At 44.8% G+C, this 17,628-nt stretch overlaps 1 protein-coding gene and 1 non-coding gene across 2 annotated transcripts; one reads left to right on the top strand and one right to left on the bottom strand.

The window, feature by feature from the left end:
- Nucleotides 1-3,298: 3,298 nt before the first annotated feature.
- On the bottom strand, nt 3,299-3,371 carry TRNAK-CUU (transfer RNA lysine (anticodon CUU)). The gene has a single exon. It is a non-coding gene; the product is annotated as a tRNA-Lys (tRNA).
- Nucleotides 3,372-3,453: 82 nt separating this feature from the next.
- PSMA3 (proteasome 20S subunit alpha 3) lies at nt 3,454-17,016 on the top strand. Its single transcript, XM_064461046.1, has 11 exons — nt 3,454-3,611; nt 4,476-4,558; nt 5,710-5,833; nt 6,829-6,930; nt 8,336-8,409; nt 8,984-9,056; nt 10,022-10,087; nt 13,536-13,582; nt 16,005-16,072; nt 16,216-16,280; nt 16,828-17,016. Exons 1-11 carry the CDS (start codon nt 3,591-3,593, stop codon nt 16,870-16,872), a joined length of 768 nt encoding a protein of 255 aa, XP_064317116.1. The 5' UTR covers nt 3,454-3,590; the 3' UTR covers nt 16,873-17,016.
- The last annotated feature ends 612 nt before the right edge of the window (nt 17,017-17,628 follow it).

The following is a 17,628-nucleotide window of genomic DNA, read 5'->3' as shown; positions in this document are numbered from 1 at the left end:
CTTTTTCCTACTTCAATGAGCTGTGTGGCTGTTACAGCACAGAAAAATGAACAGGCATGGTTGTGAGTAGTTGTTAGTGGTTGGTCTGTAGTCCTGAGATGAGGTTGGTCTTTCAGAGATCATTTCTTAGTCCTCAGAGCACAATGGGGCCTGGCCAGTGCCTCTTTGCACTGGTGTGAGAGTCTCCAGTCCAAACGCTTTCTGGGTTTCCAGGTGAAATGAGTTGTGGTTACCATGTGCAAGAGCTTTTCTGCAGCAGCCTGAGGATGAGAATGGTATGCCGTGACAGAGAAATGGGTTCTTCAAAATGTGCTATGTTCCATCTGTCAGACCTGGACTCAGAAAAATGGATTAAACACTGTAGCAAGATACATGTCTTCCCATTGTGTTTGGTATTTAGCATTCTTTTACATCTTAGGGTTCTTCTCTTGCTTACTTCTATGAGTCTATGATCCTTGAATGGTTTAATATCCTTGGGGACGTTCATTCCCAGCAGATACCTCAAATACCAGGATTCCCCTTGTCTTCTTAAGCATTTGGGGCCTTCACTCTGATTTGTTCCCCTTACGAAGCCCTTTTTATCTCCCCTGCAGCGGGACCAAGGACCGCGGGCTCACGCGCAAGTCGGGAGCGTCGCCTCCAGCAGGGCCCTGCTCTGCAGCACATTGCTCAGCACGCTGCCCCGCCATAGCCTTCCTCCCAAGGTGGAGACGTGAGGATCCATGGGGCAGGAAACCCCGTGGGTGAGGTCTGGTTCTCCATACAGGGCTGAACAAGGGAGGAGCAACGGAGTCTGATACTTAGCGCATGAGGTTGATGCATGTGGAGCATCTTTGGCGAGGATTTGGGGAATTGGTAGTTTTCTGAGTGACTTCAGAAAGTATATATGATTGCCACAGTTATGCTTAATAAAACAAAATGGATGAAAATGCAGGGTTTGGAGACCGGGCTGCTACATCCCTGTTCTTAACTTACAAATTGCTCTTAACAATCTGTGATGTGATTACAGGCTTGATAAAGAGAGGCTGTTCCATTGTGAGGCGCAGAGAGCCATCCTTAGGCCTGCGTAAAGAATGTTCAGACCCAAGCTCTGCTCCTCATTTTCATTTATAATTTGAATAATTGAGATGCAGCGCCGTGACCCAGATTGTGTCTTGCCTCAGTAAGAACGGAGCCAGAGCCTACCAAGGCTTGCTTCTGAGAGAAAAATTTGCCATCAGCACAAGTCCTGTGGAGCCGGGAGGGATTACTCATGCCCGTAAGTAGTTCTCAGTGGGAAGGATACGCCGGGGAGATTAAACTCCTACGGAGCGTGTGTTTGTGGTGGTGCAATGATGTAATTTTCCTGAACTGCAGCAGACTGCGGCTGAGGAAGTTCAGAATATTCTTAGCCCTTCCCTTTTCAGGGGTATTTCTGTACTGCTCTGCGCTTGTACTCTGGGACATTTCACAAGCCCAGCACGTTCTGCCACCTTGTCTTCATTCTGCCCGCTCTTCTCTTCTGCGGGGTTTCTGCATCACTGAACAGCTTCAACAGCTGCTGTTTCACATGGCATGACCAGAAATGCTAACTCCTGTGTTACTAGCAGGTTTAAGCACAAAGTCCCATGACCCATTAAGGACAGAAGAGGATTCTTCTTTCAACAAAGGGGTGAGGAAAGACTGTTATCTGCTTTTCAGAATGAATAACCCTGGAAAGCCCTTAGAGGTCACACCTGAAATGTGCTTTCATGTAGAAAGGGATTTGGCTTTTTTTTTTCCCCTCACATGAATGTTGTAGTTCTTCCCTGCCTGGCATGGCAGGGATCTGTGGATCCTTGCAGCAGACAATTTCACAGTGAACTCAAATGTTTTGTCAGAAAGGACAGTGACAGACACAAACCTCTGTGATAACTGGAGGTTTTTCCTCTAAATTTCTCGATTCTGGACCGGGGGATGCTGGTTGTGAAGGTCAGTGTTAGCCAAGCAAACCGCTCCAGCTAAGCTGAGTCCTGCTGACGGGAGGAATATTTCGGAATATTTGTGACCATGGCCTATTCTAGTCTGCCCAGTGTCTGTGCTGCGTCTGTGGGAGCCGGTCTCTGGGGAAAGGGGCTTTAACTCGTTCCCCTCCCTTTTCAGAGAATCATAGAATAGCTCAAGTTGGAAGGGACCCATAAGGATCATTGTGCCCAACTCCCTGCTCCTTGCAGGGCTACCTAAAACTAAGTCATATGACTAAGAGCATCATCCAGACGCCCCTTGAACTCTGGCAGGCTTGCTGCCGTGACCGCTTCCCCGGGGAGCCTGTTCCAGTGACCAGCCACCCTCTTAGTGAAGAACCTTTTCCTAATGTCCAATCTGAAATTCCCCTGACGCAGCGTCAGTCCATTTCCTCGTGTCCTGTCGCTGGTCACCAGAGAGAGGAGATCAGCACTTCACCCTCCACTGCCCCCCTTGAGGAAGCTGGAGACTGCAATGAGGTCACCCCTCTGTGATGAGGTCACCCCTCAGTATTCTCCATGCTGAACAAGTCAAGTGACCTCAGCAACTCCTCCGAATTGTTGCCCTTGAGACCTTTCACCATGTTGGTTGCCCTCCTCTGGATACACTCCAATACTTTGATGTCCTTCTTATACTGAGGCACCCAAATCTGCACATGGAACTCGAGGTGGGGCTGCACCAAGTGCCGTGTTGAGTGGGACAATCACCTCCCTCGACTGGCCAGCGATGCTGTGCTTGATGCACCCCAGGATGTGGTTGGCCCTGTGGGCTGCCAGGGCACCCTCTTGCCTCATGTTCAACTCACCATCAACCCAACCCCCCAGATCGCTTTCCTCAGGGCTACTCTCCAGCCTCTTGGCCCCAATTTGTATGTATAACCAGGATTACCTCACCCCAGGCGGAGAATCCCACACTTGCTCGTGTTGAATTTCCTAGGGTTGGTGATTGCCCCGCTCTCTAGTCTATCCAGATCTCTCTGAAAGGGTTCTCTAGCCTCGAGGGTGTCCACAGCTACTCCCAGCTTATTAATATACATTTGCTTCCTGCATCCAGCTAATTTATAAAAACTTTCCCTTTTTTTGCTGTAATATGGTGTTTATTACAGTCACTGCCAAAATTACGCATGTTTTTGCTGCACCAGGGATGTTTCCTTCGGGAGCCCCACTGGTCCCTCTGGGGAAGGGGGTGAAATCTCCTCAGAGCTGCTGAGGCAGGCAGGGCTGAGGTGGCGTTTTCCCGCGCAGAGCCCTTCAAGAGGGAAGGATGAAGGGAAGCCCTTCGAACGGGAGGTGGCGGGCGGGCACAAAAAGTAGCGCGCCCAACGTGGGGCTCGAACCCACGACCCTGGGATTAAGAGTCCCATGCTCTACCGACTGAGCTAGCCGGGCGCTACAGATTGGCTTATTGGCACGTGCTCTTCACCACTCTGATGTCAGGGCCCCGCCCCGGGGAAGTGCCGTGCTCGCGCCCCGCTGAGGGCCGGCTGCCGGTTGGGCGGTGCGGTGTCCAATGGGAGCGCGCGTTGCTGGGCGGTGGGGAGCGTGCGGGAGGCCCGGTGGCGGGAGGGGAGGCTCCGTCGGGCCGTGGCTGAGGGTGCCGCCGCCGCCATGAGCTCCATCGGCACCGGGGTGAGTGAGTGAGGGAGCGCTGCGCGGAGCGGCGCGGCGCGGGATGGCGGCCGGTCAGCTCCGCCTCGCCTCGCCTCAGCGCGGCGGGGCCCGGTCCGGAGCCGCTGCTGAGTCACTGCGGCCCGTTGGGAGAGCGGAGGCGGCGGCCGGGGATCTGTCGGGGTCGGGAGGGGCGGGAGCGATCGGGGGCGGCCCGGGGGGCTCTTTGTGCTGCGCTGGGCCGGGGGGCGGCGGCGCGGCCTCGCACAGGCCGTCCCAGGCCGGCGGCGGGCTCAGGCCGGGCCGCCCCGGCGGTCACCCGGGGCGTGGAGCCGCCGTCCGCCGCGGGTGGGGGCCGCGTCGGCGTGGGTCGCTGAGCGGGGCTGCTGCCATCGGGGCCGGGCCTGCGGCGGGCGGTCACGGAGCTCCCGCGGCCCCTGCCTGTGGTCCCACCCGCAGCTCCGCGCCCCTGCGGTGCTCAGCCGGCTGGGAGCGAGCCTGCCTGTGGCCACAGTGTCCCTCAAGCCTTTCAAATACATACCTCTTAATAAATATCAATTAAAAAAATAAATTTAAAAGGCACCCAGAAAGCTCGCACCGGTGTTAAATATTGCCTAGCGCACATCGATTTCAGGCCCGTGCAACGTCTGGGCTGACGGGGCTCGAAGCGTGGGTATGTATGCCCAGCGCTGATGCAGGGGCTTCTCGTGATGTTAGTGTGTGTTTGCTGCTGAACGTGAGCGGGCGGCCCGCTGCTGGTACTTTGCAGCCATCAATGTCATGCAGGTGACAGTCTTGCATTTTTAAGTAAATAAACTTCTGAAAATACTGGGATATAATTGTTGGTTTGTTTTTTTTCCTGAGTGGTGTGTTTTTTTTCTTCAGTATGACCTGTCAGCTTCCACGTTTTCTCCAGACGGCAGAGTATTTCAAGTCGAGTATGCTATGAAAGCTGTGGAGAATAGTAGGTAAGATATAAATACCTGCTTCTCTGTCTGTTTGTGGGCCTTTTTCAAAGCAGGGTAATCGGACTAGACAAGCATGATGGCATTGCAGATAAAATTACGTCGTTAAAATTAGTTTTGAGCAACCGTGTCTTTAAGTTGATTTTAGGAAGCTTCATATTAAGCACAAAAAATCTTAGAGTCACTTTTGCCACTTGCTAGGAATCACTTTTGCTTGCTAGAAACTGATATGTTGTGCAGAATGCAAACAAAGGTAGTGAACTTACTCGTGTGTGTTAAGGGCAATAAAAATTTAATGCTTTGGGGCAAAATCTGACTGCAGGTCTCATTAATATGTGTAAGGTGCTTAGCTGGTACAGTGGTAGAGCTGCTGTAGCAGTATCTAAAAGCCTGTTTTATGGATGTGAATTGAGGCACTGAAAGACTGATGTGCTCGGGGCCTCGTAAATTTTAAAATTCTGATGCATTCCTCAAGAAACAGAGGACATTCAAGTTCTGCTAAAGCTATATCAGCTTTTCTGAGAGTCTCTCTCTTCCCTTGAGTGTGGGCAACAGGATGGTGCGAAGCGAAAATCCCAGCTGTGCTCTAGTGGCAGCGAGATGATTCATTAGCAAGGCATGGACCGGATCACCCAAGTGTCCGGTTCTAGCCACCGGCTGCCAGATGAGCGCTGGTGGAAGAATTTTGTGTAGCGGTTTGTGCCATGGTTGGTAATTTATGCCTGATGATGCCCTTTCAGAGGGTTAGAGAAAGAGCTGTCACATCTCCTAGATGAAGAGTGAATTCACCAAAAGGAGAGGTTAAACAATCCGTGGTTTTCATATTAGCGCTGTTCGGCTCGGTGTCGGGGCAGCAGCTGTGCAGTCATTCCAAACGATGCCGCCGCTGCATGTAGCCTGGTCAGAACTACTGGCCAGGGACTTTTGGCAGCCCCCTCCTCCTCTGCTTAAGAAAAAGTTTGGGGGTGTAGTGAGCTTTGGCTTTGGCTTCCCCTTGTTGTCCTCAGTTGTAAGTGTAAGTTGTAAGAAGCGGAGTTGTAACAAATCTACTTCTGGGGAAATTATGTAATTGTTTCTTGTATTTTGTTAATTCTCTGTTACATATTTTACACCACGGTTCTGTACGAGAAACTTACGTTTATCTTGTCTTTCAGTACAGCAATTGGGATAAGATGCAAAGACGGGGTTGTCTTCGGGGTAGAAAAACTAGTTCTGTCCAAGCTTTATGAAGAGGGTTCCAATAAACGTCTCTTTAATGTCGATCGACATGTTGGAATGGTAAGGTGCTGGTTTAGTTCTTCATTTTTTGAAGGGGACTCCCCTCAAAAGTAGAAATCTGTGTATCACAGGATTAATAATAAGTAAGTTAAGAGAGTAATGTTAATGCTTTTGTGTACATAGTTGGAAACGCCAGTGGATTTTTTGTTTACTGTTTTCTGCAATTTATTCTTGATCGCACACACACACAAGTTATGTCCAAATTTAAAATAGAAAATGTACATATTTTGAGCTTTTAAAAAGTGTTGTTCAAAGGTGAATGTAAATATAAGCAAAAGTGTTAAAGAAGTCCTTTTTTTATGCAGTTAACAGGTAAGATATGTTGAGGGGAAATGCGCTGCATATAAGATCATGGAGTCACAGAATATCTCAGGTCGGAAGGGACCGATGGGGATCATCGAGTCCAACTCCCAGAAGATTCTCTTCTCGACAGTGTGGGAGTCAGCTGAATTCTGTAAAGACTGGCATATAGGTCACTGGCTCACCTGTAATAGTGATGTCAGGGTGACAGCAGGTAGTTGTAACTGTGTGACAGAAATGCCTGAACCTGTCTGCTGGTAACATTGCGAGTATCAGGCAGAGAGTTGGATTTGCTTCTAATCCCAGTAGTCAAACAAAACAGGAAAGAAAAAGTATATTGCTATGGTTGTCTTTTTTGAGTATTAGATGAAGTTTTATGATAAACAATTTTTCATACATAATATGAAGTATTGTTCGGGTTAGTGAAGTGGTGGCAAATCGTAAGACACTATTTAACATGAAGATAATTTTGGTCGTTGACTTTTCCTAGAGAAATTCTATACTGTATTAATATATAATCATATTGACACGTTTTGAGCTTGATAGCCGATGAATAGCTTGACTGAATTCACCTGTAGTCATGCATAGAATTTAGTAGAAATCACAGGTGACATCATTAGACTTTTGTACATTGATTTTATTAATAAGTTACTACATGGTGTGTTTGACCTAGCTGATGGTGATTCTCATTTCAGGCAGTAGCGGGACTTCTGGCAGACGCTCGTTCTTTGGCGGACATAGCGAGAGAAGAGGCTTCTAACTTTAGATCTAACTATGGCTACGATATTCCACTGAAGGTAAGAAATTGGCACAATTCGCTCAAGTTTTCTGGACTTCTCAAGTCTTGACAGGACAAGCAGGGGATCAGGCCCAGCCAGCATGGGTTCATGAAAGGTCGGTCCTGCCTGACCAGTCTGATCTCCTATGACAAGTGAACCGTTTAGTGGATGAGGGAAAGGCTGTGGATGTTGTCTGCCTGGACTGTAGTAAAGCCTTTGACACAGTTTCCCACAGCATCCTCCTGGAGAAATGGGCTGCTCGTGGCTTGGACAGGTGTACTCTTCACTGGGTAAAAACTGGCTGGATGTCCAAGGCCAGAGAGCTGTGGTGAACGGAGCTAAATCCAGTTGGTGACTGGTCATGAGTGGGGTTCCCCACGGCTCAGTTTTGGGGCCAGTTCTGTTTAATATCTTTTGATTATCAATGATCTGGACGAGGGGATCAAGTGCACCCTCAGTAAGTTTGCAGATGACACCAAGCTGGGCAGGAGTGTCGATCTGCTCTAGGGTGGGAAGGCTCTGCAGAGGGACCTGGACAGGCTGGATCAATGGGCTGAGGCCAACTGCATGAGGTTCAACAAGGCCAAGTGCCGGGTCCTGCACTTGGGTCACACCAACCCCAGGCAACGGTCCAGGCTTGGGGCAGAGTGGCTGGAAAGCTGCTGGTGGAGAAGACCCTGGAGGGGCTGGCTGACAGCCGGCTGGGCATGAGCCAGCAGTGCCCAGGTGGCCAAGGAGGCCACCAGCCCCCGGGCTTGTGTCAGCACTGGTGTGGCCAGCAGGAGCCGGGCAGGGATGGGGCCCCTGTGCTCGGCCCTGGGGAGGCCCCACCTCGAGTGCTGGGCTCAGGTTTGGGCCCCTCGGGACAAGAAGGCCCTTGAGGGGCTGGAGCGTGTCCAGAGAAGGGCAGCGGGGCTGGGGCAGGGTCTGGAGCACAAGTGTGCTGGGGGGCGGCTGAGGGAGCTGGGGGGGTTTAGCCTGGAGGAGGCTGAGGGGAGCCCTTCTCGCTCTCTGCAGCTGCCTGAGGCGGGCTGTAGTGAGGTGGGTGTTTGTCTCTTCTCTCAAGTAACAGATGATAGGACGAGAGGCAATGGTCTCAAGTTGTGCCAGGGTAGGTTTAGATTGGATATTAGGAAAAATTTCATCACCAAAAGGGTTGTCAAGCATTGGGACAGGCTGCCCAGGGAAATGGCTGAGTCACTGTGCCTGGAGATATTTAAAAGGCGTGTAGATGTGACACATGTTTTAGTGGTGGGCCTGGAAGTGTTGGGTTAACGGTTGGACTTGATGATCTTAAAGGTCTTCTCCAACCTAAATGATTCTGTATGATACTATAACACTGAAAATTTAAATCTTACTACTTGAGGTTTACTAATTTCTGTAAATAAAGTTTTTTGTTTTTTTTTTTTCTTTTTCTGCTTAGCATCTTGCGGACAGAGTGGCTATGTATGTGCATGCATACACTCTATACAGTGCTGTCAGACCTTTTGGTTGCAGGTAAGTCTTTCAAACATACACTATTTGTAAGGATCCTTTGTTTCACAACTGCTGGAACTATTTAGGTTGTCTAAGGTCTTTTTTTTAAACTCGGAATTAGCAACCTACAGTTCATCTCATAAGCACATTCCCTTCCTCTTTCTTTGTGTGTGTAAAACCTTAGGTGAAGAATTCAGATTTCCATAAAGCATGCCAAGCTTCTACATAGATTGCCAGTTTGTTCCTGAATTTTAAAGGTGAAGAGTTGATGCTGTTAAGTCTTGTCACAGTAATGAAAGCAAAACTTTCCTCTAAAATCATGCTGCTTGCCCTAATACCCAAAGAGCAGATTGCAACTACTATGCAGTTCTAGTACAAAGGGACTAATAAACTGAGATCTGCTGCCTGGCTACAGACAGGTGCTGGGCTGTCACGGTACCACTGAACTGTTCAGGCAAATTGCTTAATGGAATGTAGTAGGATAGTGGGAGTTTTGCTGCAACAAGAATGTAGGAAACCTGAGCTGGTGTGTAGGCTCTGAAATTCTTTGTGGGTTGGTAGAAGAAATGTTTCTAATGTCACTTTCCCCCTCCAGTTTCATGTTGGGGTCCTATGATGATGATGATGGTGCACAACTATACATGATTGATCCATCAGGAGTTTCATACGTGAGTGTGTCAAAAATATTTCTATCTTGGCATAAGCACTCCTTTTAACAGTTCCTAGTTAGGAAAACAGTACGTTTGGAAGAGAGTAATTTTTTTCTTGTTTTGTCTCGGAAGATCTCCGATGAATCGCTGCTTAAAATGAACAGAGCGGGTTTTTGCTCATTTGCATGTCCTTGTTAAATACGCATGTGTATTTCTTAGAAGTACAGTCCCCATGAAACTAGTTTTAAAGCTTGTCTCTGAGAAATTTGGGAGTTCATTCCACCTGGCTATATCCAATGAAACGTCTCGTGCACTGCCCAAAGGGGCAAGTACTGTAGTGACACCCTGCTCACAAAATACTTGAGGTAAGAGAGAGCTTCAGATAAGAGAGGGCTGCTGCTCTGACACTGGCTGCGAACAGCAGCTCAAATCAAAATAGATACTTCTGTTAATTGTTGTTAGCGCTGCCTCTCCAGCTGTGTATCACACACGGGATGATATGCTCGTACCCTTCTGACTTTCTAAAATTTTCTTTCAATATATGCAGTACTGTAGCTGTTGAGGAAACAAAGTGCTTCATTTTTATGTGCTAACACTTCAATATATTTTCGGGATAGGTGGGTTTGGTTTTTTTTTTTTAATCCTTTAGAACTTCCCTAATTTGAGTTTGCTCTTCCATTTACTGTAATAACAATAAAAAACCTACCTGTTGCAGCAAATTGAGCAGACATGTTTCTGTCCAGGAACTACTGAGCTCTCTGTTTTCTATCAAGAGCGGTAGTACTTAACCTAGGAATTGGTTTCTATTCAACAGCTCAGGAATGTGCCCTGAGCTAGAACAATACCGAGGATTACTGTGTATTAGCCTCTCGATGTGTGAGTAGGGTGGGGGCTGTCATACACTAAGTGACAGTGAGAACTGTAGAGGGCTTAGTATTTCATTAAATGTGCATATTTTTTGTTTCCTTTTTTTTTTTTTGTAGGGTTATTGGGGGTGTGCCATTGGTAAAGCCAGGCAGGCTGCCAAAACAGAGATAGAAAAACTTCAGGTATGGCATTTTTGTTGTGCTCTTTCAAGACAAATATTCCAAGCTTATTATGTTGCCTTTTTGGATGAGAAAATATATCAAATACAAGCGAAGCAGATGGAATATTTCCTTGTATGTTCTAGGAGATGTTTTAGCCCCTGTAATAGCAGTATTTCTCACGTCTTGCCCCTGGGCAATGGGTAGTCCGGAGGGAGTGTATGTGTTTAAAACAGGAAGCATAAACATACACTCCCATGTGTGTCAGCGAGTGAAGTAACTGAGTGAATATGAAAGTGTAACTAAGTTTTTAGTTGTGAATGAAAACCTTAGGGCAGCATTGTACAGGGTGGTATATCTATTTTTTCCCAAAGGTTTTAGATGATCCTTTTGTTTAAAAAGTTGGTCTTGTTAAGGACAGTGAGTGGAACTGCAGAATACTGAATGACCACTGGAATATTATGACTCTGAAAATGTAACGGAGAAAGATAAAATCCTTGCCAGGTAAGATGGTGGTTCCCAGCTGGCCAGTGCTGAGGTACCGCCTTTTTTCAAAAGATGTGTTCAAGTAGCTTGTTGTTGCTGACTGTAACACCTTTTGAAACAGCTTTACGTGTCTGATGGACAGGACTTTAGTGCTGTGAGCACTAGGAAGAGCACAACTGTATGGCACACCATCACTGATACCAAGAAGAGCTGTTTCTGTTCAGCATTTCCTGCTTGTACAATACCGTAACTTGTCAAGTGTTACAAGGAGGTTCTGCGAGCGCGTACTGAGAAGTTGTTTCGGGGCCTTCTGAATGAGCATGCAAACAGTTGGCTGTGGAAAACTAGTCTGTGGAGGGAGGGCTGCTGAAACGTACCCAAGTGTGCATTAAGCTGACTTAGAACTGTGGTAGAACCCTAAAAGGCTTCTGTCCTTCTCCTGTGTTTTAATATCTGACACCCTTGAAACTGGAGACAATTAACATGGGACAAAAATCCTACTCCTGGTCTGTCTCATGCAATTCTTACTTTCTACTCTGATTGCATCTTGTTTATGGTTTCACTCTGCAGAAGCACATCACAGCTGCTCTTGGAATGGTTCAGAGCTCATAAGGCGGTTATACTTTTAAGAATGGTCTGTTTATGGTGCTGTGGCATCATAACTGAAAAATTATAGGGAAAATTACAATGTTCCTAGCATTGCTTCACCCAGTCTTGAATCTGGTCAGACGCTTGAATACCAAATTAAAACTCAGAAGCCTACAAGATCATCTGATCTTGATACTGGAATCATGGCACCTGGGAAATCATAATTTCAGTTTCCATGTGTGCAAATCGGCAGAAAGATAATGATATGTTGGGTAACATACAATCTACCCCCAAAAAAGTTCAGTCCAGTGCTGGGATTTTCAAAAACTTCTGGTTTATTGACCAGGCTTTTGTACAGCTGATAAGTGTGTCTATTGCTTGAACTTTACATAAGAGCCTGTAAAGTTTAGTACATGGGAACAGTGGTGTGCCATATGGCCTTAACTGCATTTATTTATTTAATGGCTTGTTTGCAGAATGTCTTCAGTAATGCGTATGATCTTGTCACAGCCATGTGAAGTGAGTCCAGTCTTGCGTGGCAATGCTTTTTGTTAACTGTAGACTGGGCAGGTTTCCAGGTCAGAGTTAATTTTGACAAGATGAATTTGTCAAAACTGAAATGGGGAGAAGACAGAAGTACAAAAGCTCTGGTGGGGTAATACCCCTACAGTAGCCTGTCAACTAAGGTTTGCTCCTGTGGAGGGAATTACTACGGTGGAAAGTAAGAGGCAAAGGAAAGCAGGTAGTCAAAACTTTAAACCGGCCTTACAGGTCCTGCAGAGCAGATGCGGTATCTGGGAGGGGACAGAGTATGCGAAACCCTCGTATAGCTGAGGGCGCAAGCAGAAAACACTGCATTGATCACATCTGTTGCATCTTATGCAAATGTCTTGATATCTTCAGCTGTGGGAAAGCTTGTAGTCACGTGGAGAGTACTTGAATCTCTTGCTCTTCTGCAGCGCTTCTCATGCAGCTCCGATGCCATGTACAGCTTCTTGATATAGGGACATAATCGTAATTAACTCCTGTGCTGAACTGTTAACAGTGTTTACTCTTATTGCCTGCAGAATTAACATACCTGGGATGGGAAAAGGATAATGGCAAAAAATAAATTTACTCTAGTTTTCTCTGTCTTAAATACGTGTAATAGAAGCAGACCTTTGGGTTTTCCTCTTTCACTACTAAATTTATATGCATAAATACACATAGTAATTGAAGTATTTGTGTGACACAAGTTATATTTGTACATGGCAGCCAGTGCTGCGTGTGTTGCACTTGTGACACTTGATCCCTAAGGGCTGGGGATGTGGGTCTCTCTCTGTTTAGGAAACTTCTTGGGATGGGACTGTGATGGCACGTCTGTCTAACCTGGCTTGGGCATTCCTTCTCTGCCCCGTTGCTTCTGTGGGTGTGCGCATCACCCCAGAAAGCGCTGTGACACTCAGCGTGAACGCAGGACCATTGACATCTTCATTCCTTTACTAATGTCTCAAAATGAGCTGCCATGCCACCGAATGAGATGGTAAAATATCTATAATGGGTTACATTCTGAGTTCAATGTAAATAGTGGGGAAAGAAATGATAACTTTTTTTTTAACTTGAAAATCACTTTATGCTAGGGGAAGTGTCACTAAAATGTGAGCATTGGGAAAGGAGATAAGGCTAATCTTGTTTCAACCCTGAATTAATGAAATCTAGAAGAATTCTGGACTACAAAGTAGCAATATAGAGTTGACTAGCAAAAGATTTGACCTACAAAACATAAGTTTATTATGCCATGGAAATTGGCAGACCTTGTTTTGATTAACTGGGAAACTGTCAGAAGATTCTGATGTAACAGCAAGAAAATATAAAATGAGATGCTGATGCTTTGCTCAGACATGCAGTTGGTTGTTAACACTGGAACAACATTCTCCTCTTAGGGCATTACTTAAAAAGTCAAAATCGTTTGCACAAAATGTTGGTAAGACCGAAAGTATTACTATACTACCTAGAGAGAATATCATACATGAAAACATGGTGCCTCCCCCATATTGTACATGTGGCTACTTTATATCAGTTGACTGTAAAGCATCTAAGAAAAGTCAAGCTTTTACAAGGCTCAGGTTATCTGTCTAGCTTCTAAGCTTCTGGATGATCACTGCTTTGAACTGGGGAAGCTTCCACGTAACGTTTTTTTCATAGAATCTTTCAGCTGTAAAATTCCTCAGCAGAAGTATGACTTGCATGTAGCAGGCCGAAAGACTCATTGTAGAGAATAAATTTGACTCTAGTCTTTTGTCATGTTTATCACTGCTGAACAGTATGCTCATTAGGCATGTGCGCAGCCACTCATGTTCTGGCCTTGTGGAAATGGAAACCGGTATATTCTCTTAAGCTGTATATTTTCTGTCTACAGATGAAGGAGATGACCTGCCGTGATGTTGTCAAAGAGGTTGCAAAAATGTAAGTCTCCAACCTGTTTTTCTAACTTGACAAAAATCTGTACTGGTGAGCTTGCAAAGGCTTCAGACTGAAGCTATTCCTTTTAAACTGGGTACCAGGTTTCATTTCTACTAGATGAGCGCTCATGCTGATTCTAGGATCTTCTGCTGTTAATATTTTTTCTCCTGTGAGTTGGGTTATGCTACTCAGTACTGAAAAATGCTGAAGGATGTAACAAATAGGCCTTTTGATCTCATCTGCTACTTTTTACAGGTGCAGCTTTTAGCAGCAGCGGGTTAAAGGTTAAACTGTCTTTATGTAGTCACTGGTTTTAAAATACATAAACCGGGTGACAGATGAGGGAAACTCCTTGGGGTCCTCATTCTGAAGAAGGAGCTGCACAATTTGTTACACAGCCTGAACAATGAAGGGATGCTTCAGACATGAAGGAGCAGTCCAGAAATGAAGCTGAGGTCCTTGACCCAGCCTTCCTATTTGCCTAAAAGAGACAAAAGTGCTTAGGAAAGAAGTGTAACTCCTTGTTTAAAGATGTATATAGGGTATAGCTGGTCTCATTTACAAGATAAAGCTTGATACCACATGAAAAGACTGGAAATATTTAATTTTCTATTTACTGAAGCACTTTGGAACAACACATCAGTGATAGAATTGGCTGTAGTCCCTCGTACTATCCCACAAACTCTGTATGAGGATAGTGCATTTACAAGGAAAAAAGGTACCATTCAGTAAGCCATGTACTAGTGAGGGGAAAAAAGATACCAGGAAGAGAGAGGACTTTCTGCTAGGTAGAGCGTGAATTGGCCAGTAGTAAACTGTCTTGAAAATACTTTGTGAATTAGTATCTCTTCAAAGAAATAGAAGTATCCTTTCAGGCATCTACAACACTTCATTTTAATGCTTCAGGGTCATGTTCTGTGCTTGTCATAAAGTTAATAAATCTGCAGCTGCAAAGCTGTAATCTCCAGGATTTTATGGATATTGCTTAGAAGCTTAGAAAGAAGTAATAAATATGCTTCTATCAGTGATGTTGCAGCGTGTGAGCTTATTTCAGGGTTCGTGTCTGAGGCTGTCATGGCAGCAGCTAGAGGAAAGAATTTGTGGGATCTCTGTTCTTAAAACCTAGCAAGGACCTCAAAGCAGTTCTAGAATGGCAGAAATAAGGCACGGATTTTCAAATAATGAAGAGACTTCTGTTCTTTAATTCTGCCTCAGCTCAAAATTTAACAGCAGCTCGAGGTATAGTTTTGTTTTTCAGCTCAAATTCAGCTCCGCAGTAGCATTTAGCAAGATAGCAAAGGCTTTAATAATGTTTTTAACCCTAAAATACTAGCCAGCATCCAGACTAACGATTTCTTCAAGAGCTTGTAATGGTACACCTTATTGCGAAAGGCTTGTAACAAGCTGAAGATGTAAGAAAAGCCTATAGATGATCAATGATCTGTGAGTCCAGCCTAACAGTGACAGAAGGGTGTCAGAAGAACATAAGCATATAGCGTGATTTCCCTGGATACCAATGTTAACTTTGCTCTTTATATTTGTTCCACAATACTTTATCAAACTGTAACTGGAAGTACTTAGTGTGATGCTGAAGGTACCCTTCCTCCACTGTCTCCAGGCTTTCTGTGTTGGCTAGAAATAGCTGGTATTTTTCAGCTTTTGACTTATTAATGCTTTCTGAAACAAGCTAAGGAATACACCCTCCCCAACAAGTGTGAAGCCACAGGTTAAGTTCTGCTGTTGTTTTATGTCTCAACTCAGGATCGCTACAGTGTGTTCTGCCACTGAGGACCAAATACTTTGATGCAGTCAGATCAATGTTGCTGCTACAGTGTAACATTTTTATCCCACAGTCGAAGGAGTGATTTTACTAGTGTGGATGGTACTGCATATGCTGTAATACCCCTTGTAGATTAAATTCTGATTCCAGTCACGTTTGCTATAAGCACAGCAGTCTATATGGAGACCTATGTATGGCTTCTAGTTAGACACAAGATGGTGTTGGGATTTAGTCTTAAGTGTAAACTGAAATCAGGTTGATAGGAAATACAGGACGCTCCTACCTGTATTGTAACAAATCCAGCAGAACCAGGCAATGATGACATAGCCTTAGTTCTGCAGTATTTGAATCTTAATGTTTGTTCCAAGGAGGATAATTTGAACATCTCAACCTACCTCTTAGCTGTAATCATGTAATGTATTGTTATACTAGCAATTAAGCCCAAAAATTCGCTGATGGTTTGGATGGGTGGTGGGTTTGTTTTGGGGGTTTTTTTGGCGTGTGTGTGAGCGGGCTGGGGAGAAAGGATGGGGAGAGCTTCGGTTAACCATTAGTACTTCAGCAGAAGAGATCTGTGAAAAGAAGGAAGTCTATTTAGCCTACTGATCAATCTGTCCTAATCTGTACTTTGTCTGTTCCTTCCAGAATCTACATAGTTCACGATGAAGTAAAGGATAAAGCTTTTGAGCTGGAACTCAGCTGGGTTGGAGAAAGTAATGCATTTCTGTAATTTCTATAAACACTATACAAAATTTATAATTTTCTGTAACTAAAGTAAAACACTGCATCTTAAATTAACTCTCTGTCAAGGTCTTTGTGTGGATTCTAGTTAAGATGTACTTTTCTTTATTGGCAGTAACCAATGGAAAACATGAAATTGTTCCCAAAGACATCAGGGAAGAGGCAGAAAAATACGCCAAGGTAAGGTCTGACTTTGGTGGTGTCTCAGTGCTTCACTTGACGAACAAGTCCAGAGTAGGAAGAACTAACTGAAGGTTAGGCTTCTACTGTTGTGGTGGCTGGAAGATGTGTAGTCGCAACACGCGTCACTTCAGCATTAGCTGATGTTATTCGGAAGGCAGAACAGTGAAGTTTACAGTGTAATCCAGGGGGTAGTTCTTACTTTGAAGAACAGTGTAATTCAGCAGGCCTGCACAGGTGCTGTGTTTCTTCTTCAAAAGTAAATGCATTAACTCTTCAACAGTGGTATAAGTGAGTAGGAGAGGTGGTAAGTCATGTTGTGTAGAACAGTTTTTAAAGATAACCAGCTGGAGAAAGTTAGACTTCCAGCATTGCTTTTCTAAAATTAATGACAGTGCTCAGTATTACCTCCTAAGATAGGAACTAGAAAAGATGACTTTGGGCAGATTGAGAGGATCATGAAGCTACAGCAAAACTTATTTTGCTTATTATAGGTTGATTTATAGAACCACTGTCAAAACTATTAACTAAAATTTTTTTTTAATAGGAATCTTTGAAAGAGGAAGATGAATCAGATGATGACAATATGTAACACATTGTTACTTCACAATAAGTTCAACTTTTCTTAACTTAGAACAGGTTCGTTTATAATGTATAAAGCATGGGATGCTATTATGTACTTGCTGGAAGAAACTGAGTGACCAACTTGCACTAATAAATTTTCCATTTTACTGTCTGTCAGCTTTTGTTTCAAGAGTATAGGCCAGCATCATCAAGAAGCAATTGTACTCTGTATCAAAACAGACATTAAGAAGGAAAGATATTGTCAGGCTCATGTTGCTTCCTCTTACTACTGTGCCCTATTTGAGATTCTTTTTAAACAGTTTCAGCTGTAGTTTCTTATATCACTTTGGAGTCAGCTTTATCAATTGTTGACCTTCCCAGAAGTTTTCTTGCTTTCCAGCTTTCTTTTCCTGCTTCTTAGGGGAAAAAGACTGTCTATTCTGGTCACTTTGTTGCCTTGTCTGTCAAGACACTAAACAATTCTGTTCACCTTAAAACTCAGTTAAAAGTGAAGCTTGTTTGCATGTGCAGTTAAAATTCTAATGGTCATCTTAAACAAAAGCTTTCTGTCACAGGCTTGGTGGTTTTTTTCCCCTTTCAAAAAACCACCTAGATTTAGCTATAGTGTCTTTTTTAACAGGATTACAAGAAAGAGGTTCTACTTTTTTTGTGACAAGGGAAATTCCACAGGGGTAGGTGGGTCTGTCTTGATACTTGGTGACTGTCTCAAGCTTAAGCCTTAGCTGGAGTCAGGCTACCTGAACTCTTGCCTCTCCAGCTGGGC

The sequence above is a fragment of the Phalacrocorax carbo genome, chromosome 9 (genome assembly GCF_963921805.1).
Source record: "Phalacrocorax carbo chromosome 9, bPhaCar2.1, whole genome shotgun sequence".
In the NCBI taxonomy this organism is placed as follows: domain Eukaryota; kingdom Metazoa; phylum Chordata; class Aves; order Suliformes; family Phalacrocoracidae; genus Phalacrocorax; species Phalacrocorax carbo.
The sequence above is the reverse complement of the archived record's forward strand: the minus strand, read 5'-3'. Positions and strand labels throughout refer to the sequence as shown.

Bases quoted from the DNA above. Each gene is read 5' to 3' on its own strand.
- PSMA3 (XM_064461046.1), top strand. From the start codon at position 3,591: ATGAGCTCCATCGGCACCGGG. The intron at 6,931-8,335 runs GTAAGAAATTGG...TTTTCTGCTTAG, and splicing joins GCTACGATATTCCACTGAAG to CATCTTGCGGACAGAGTGGC. The intron at 16,281-16,827 runs GTAAGGTCTGAC...TTTTTTTAATAG, and splicing joins AGGCAGAAAAATACGCCAAG to GAATCTTTGAAAGAGGAAGA.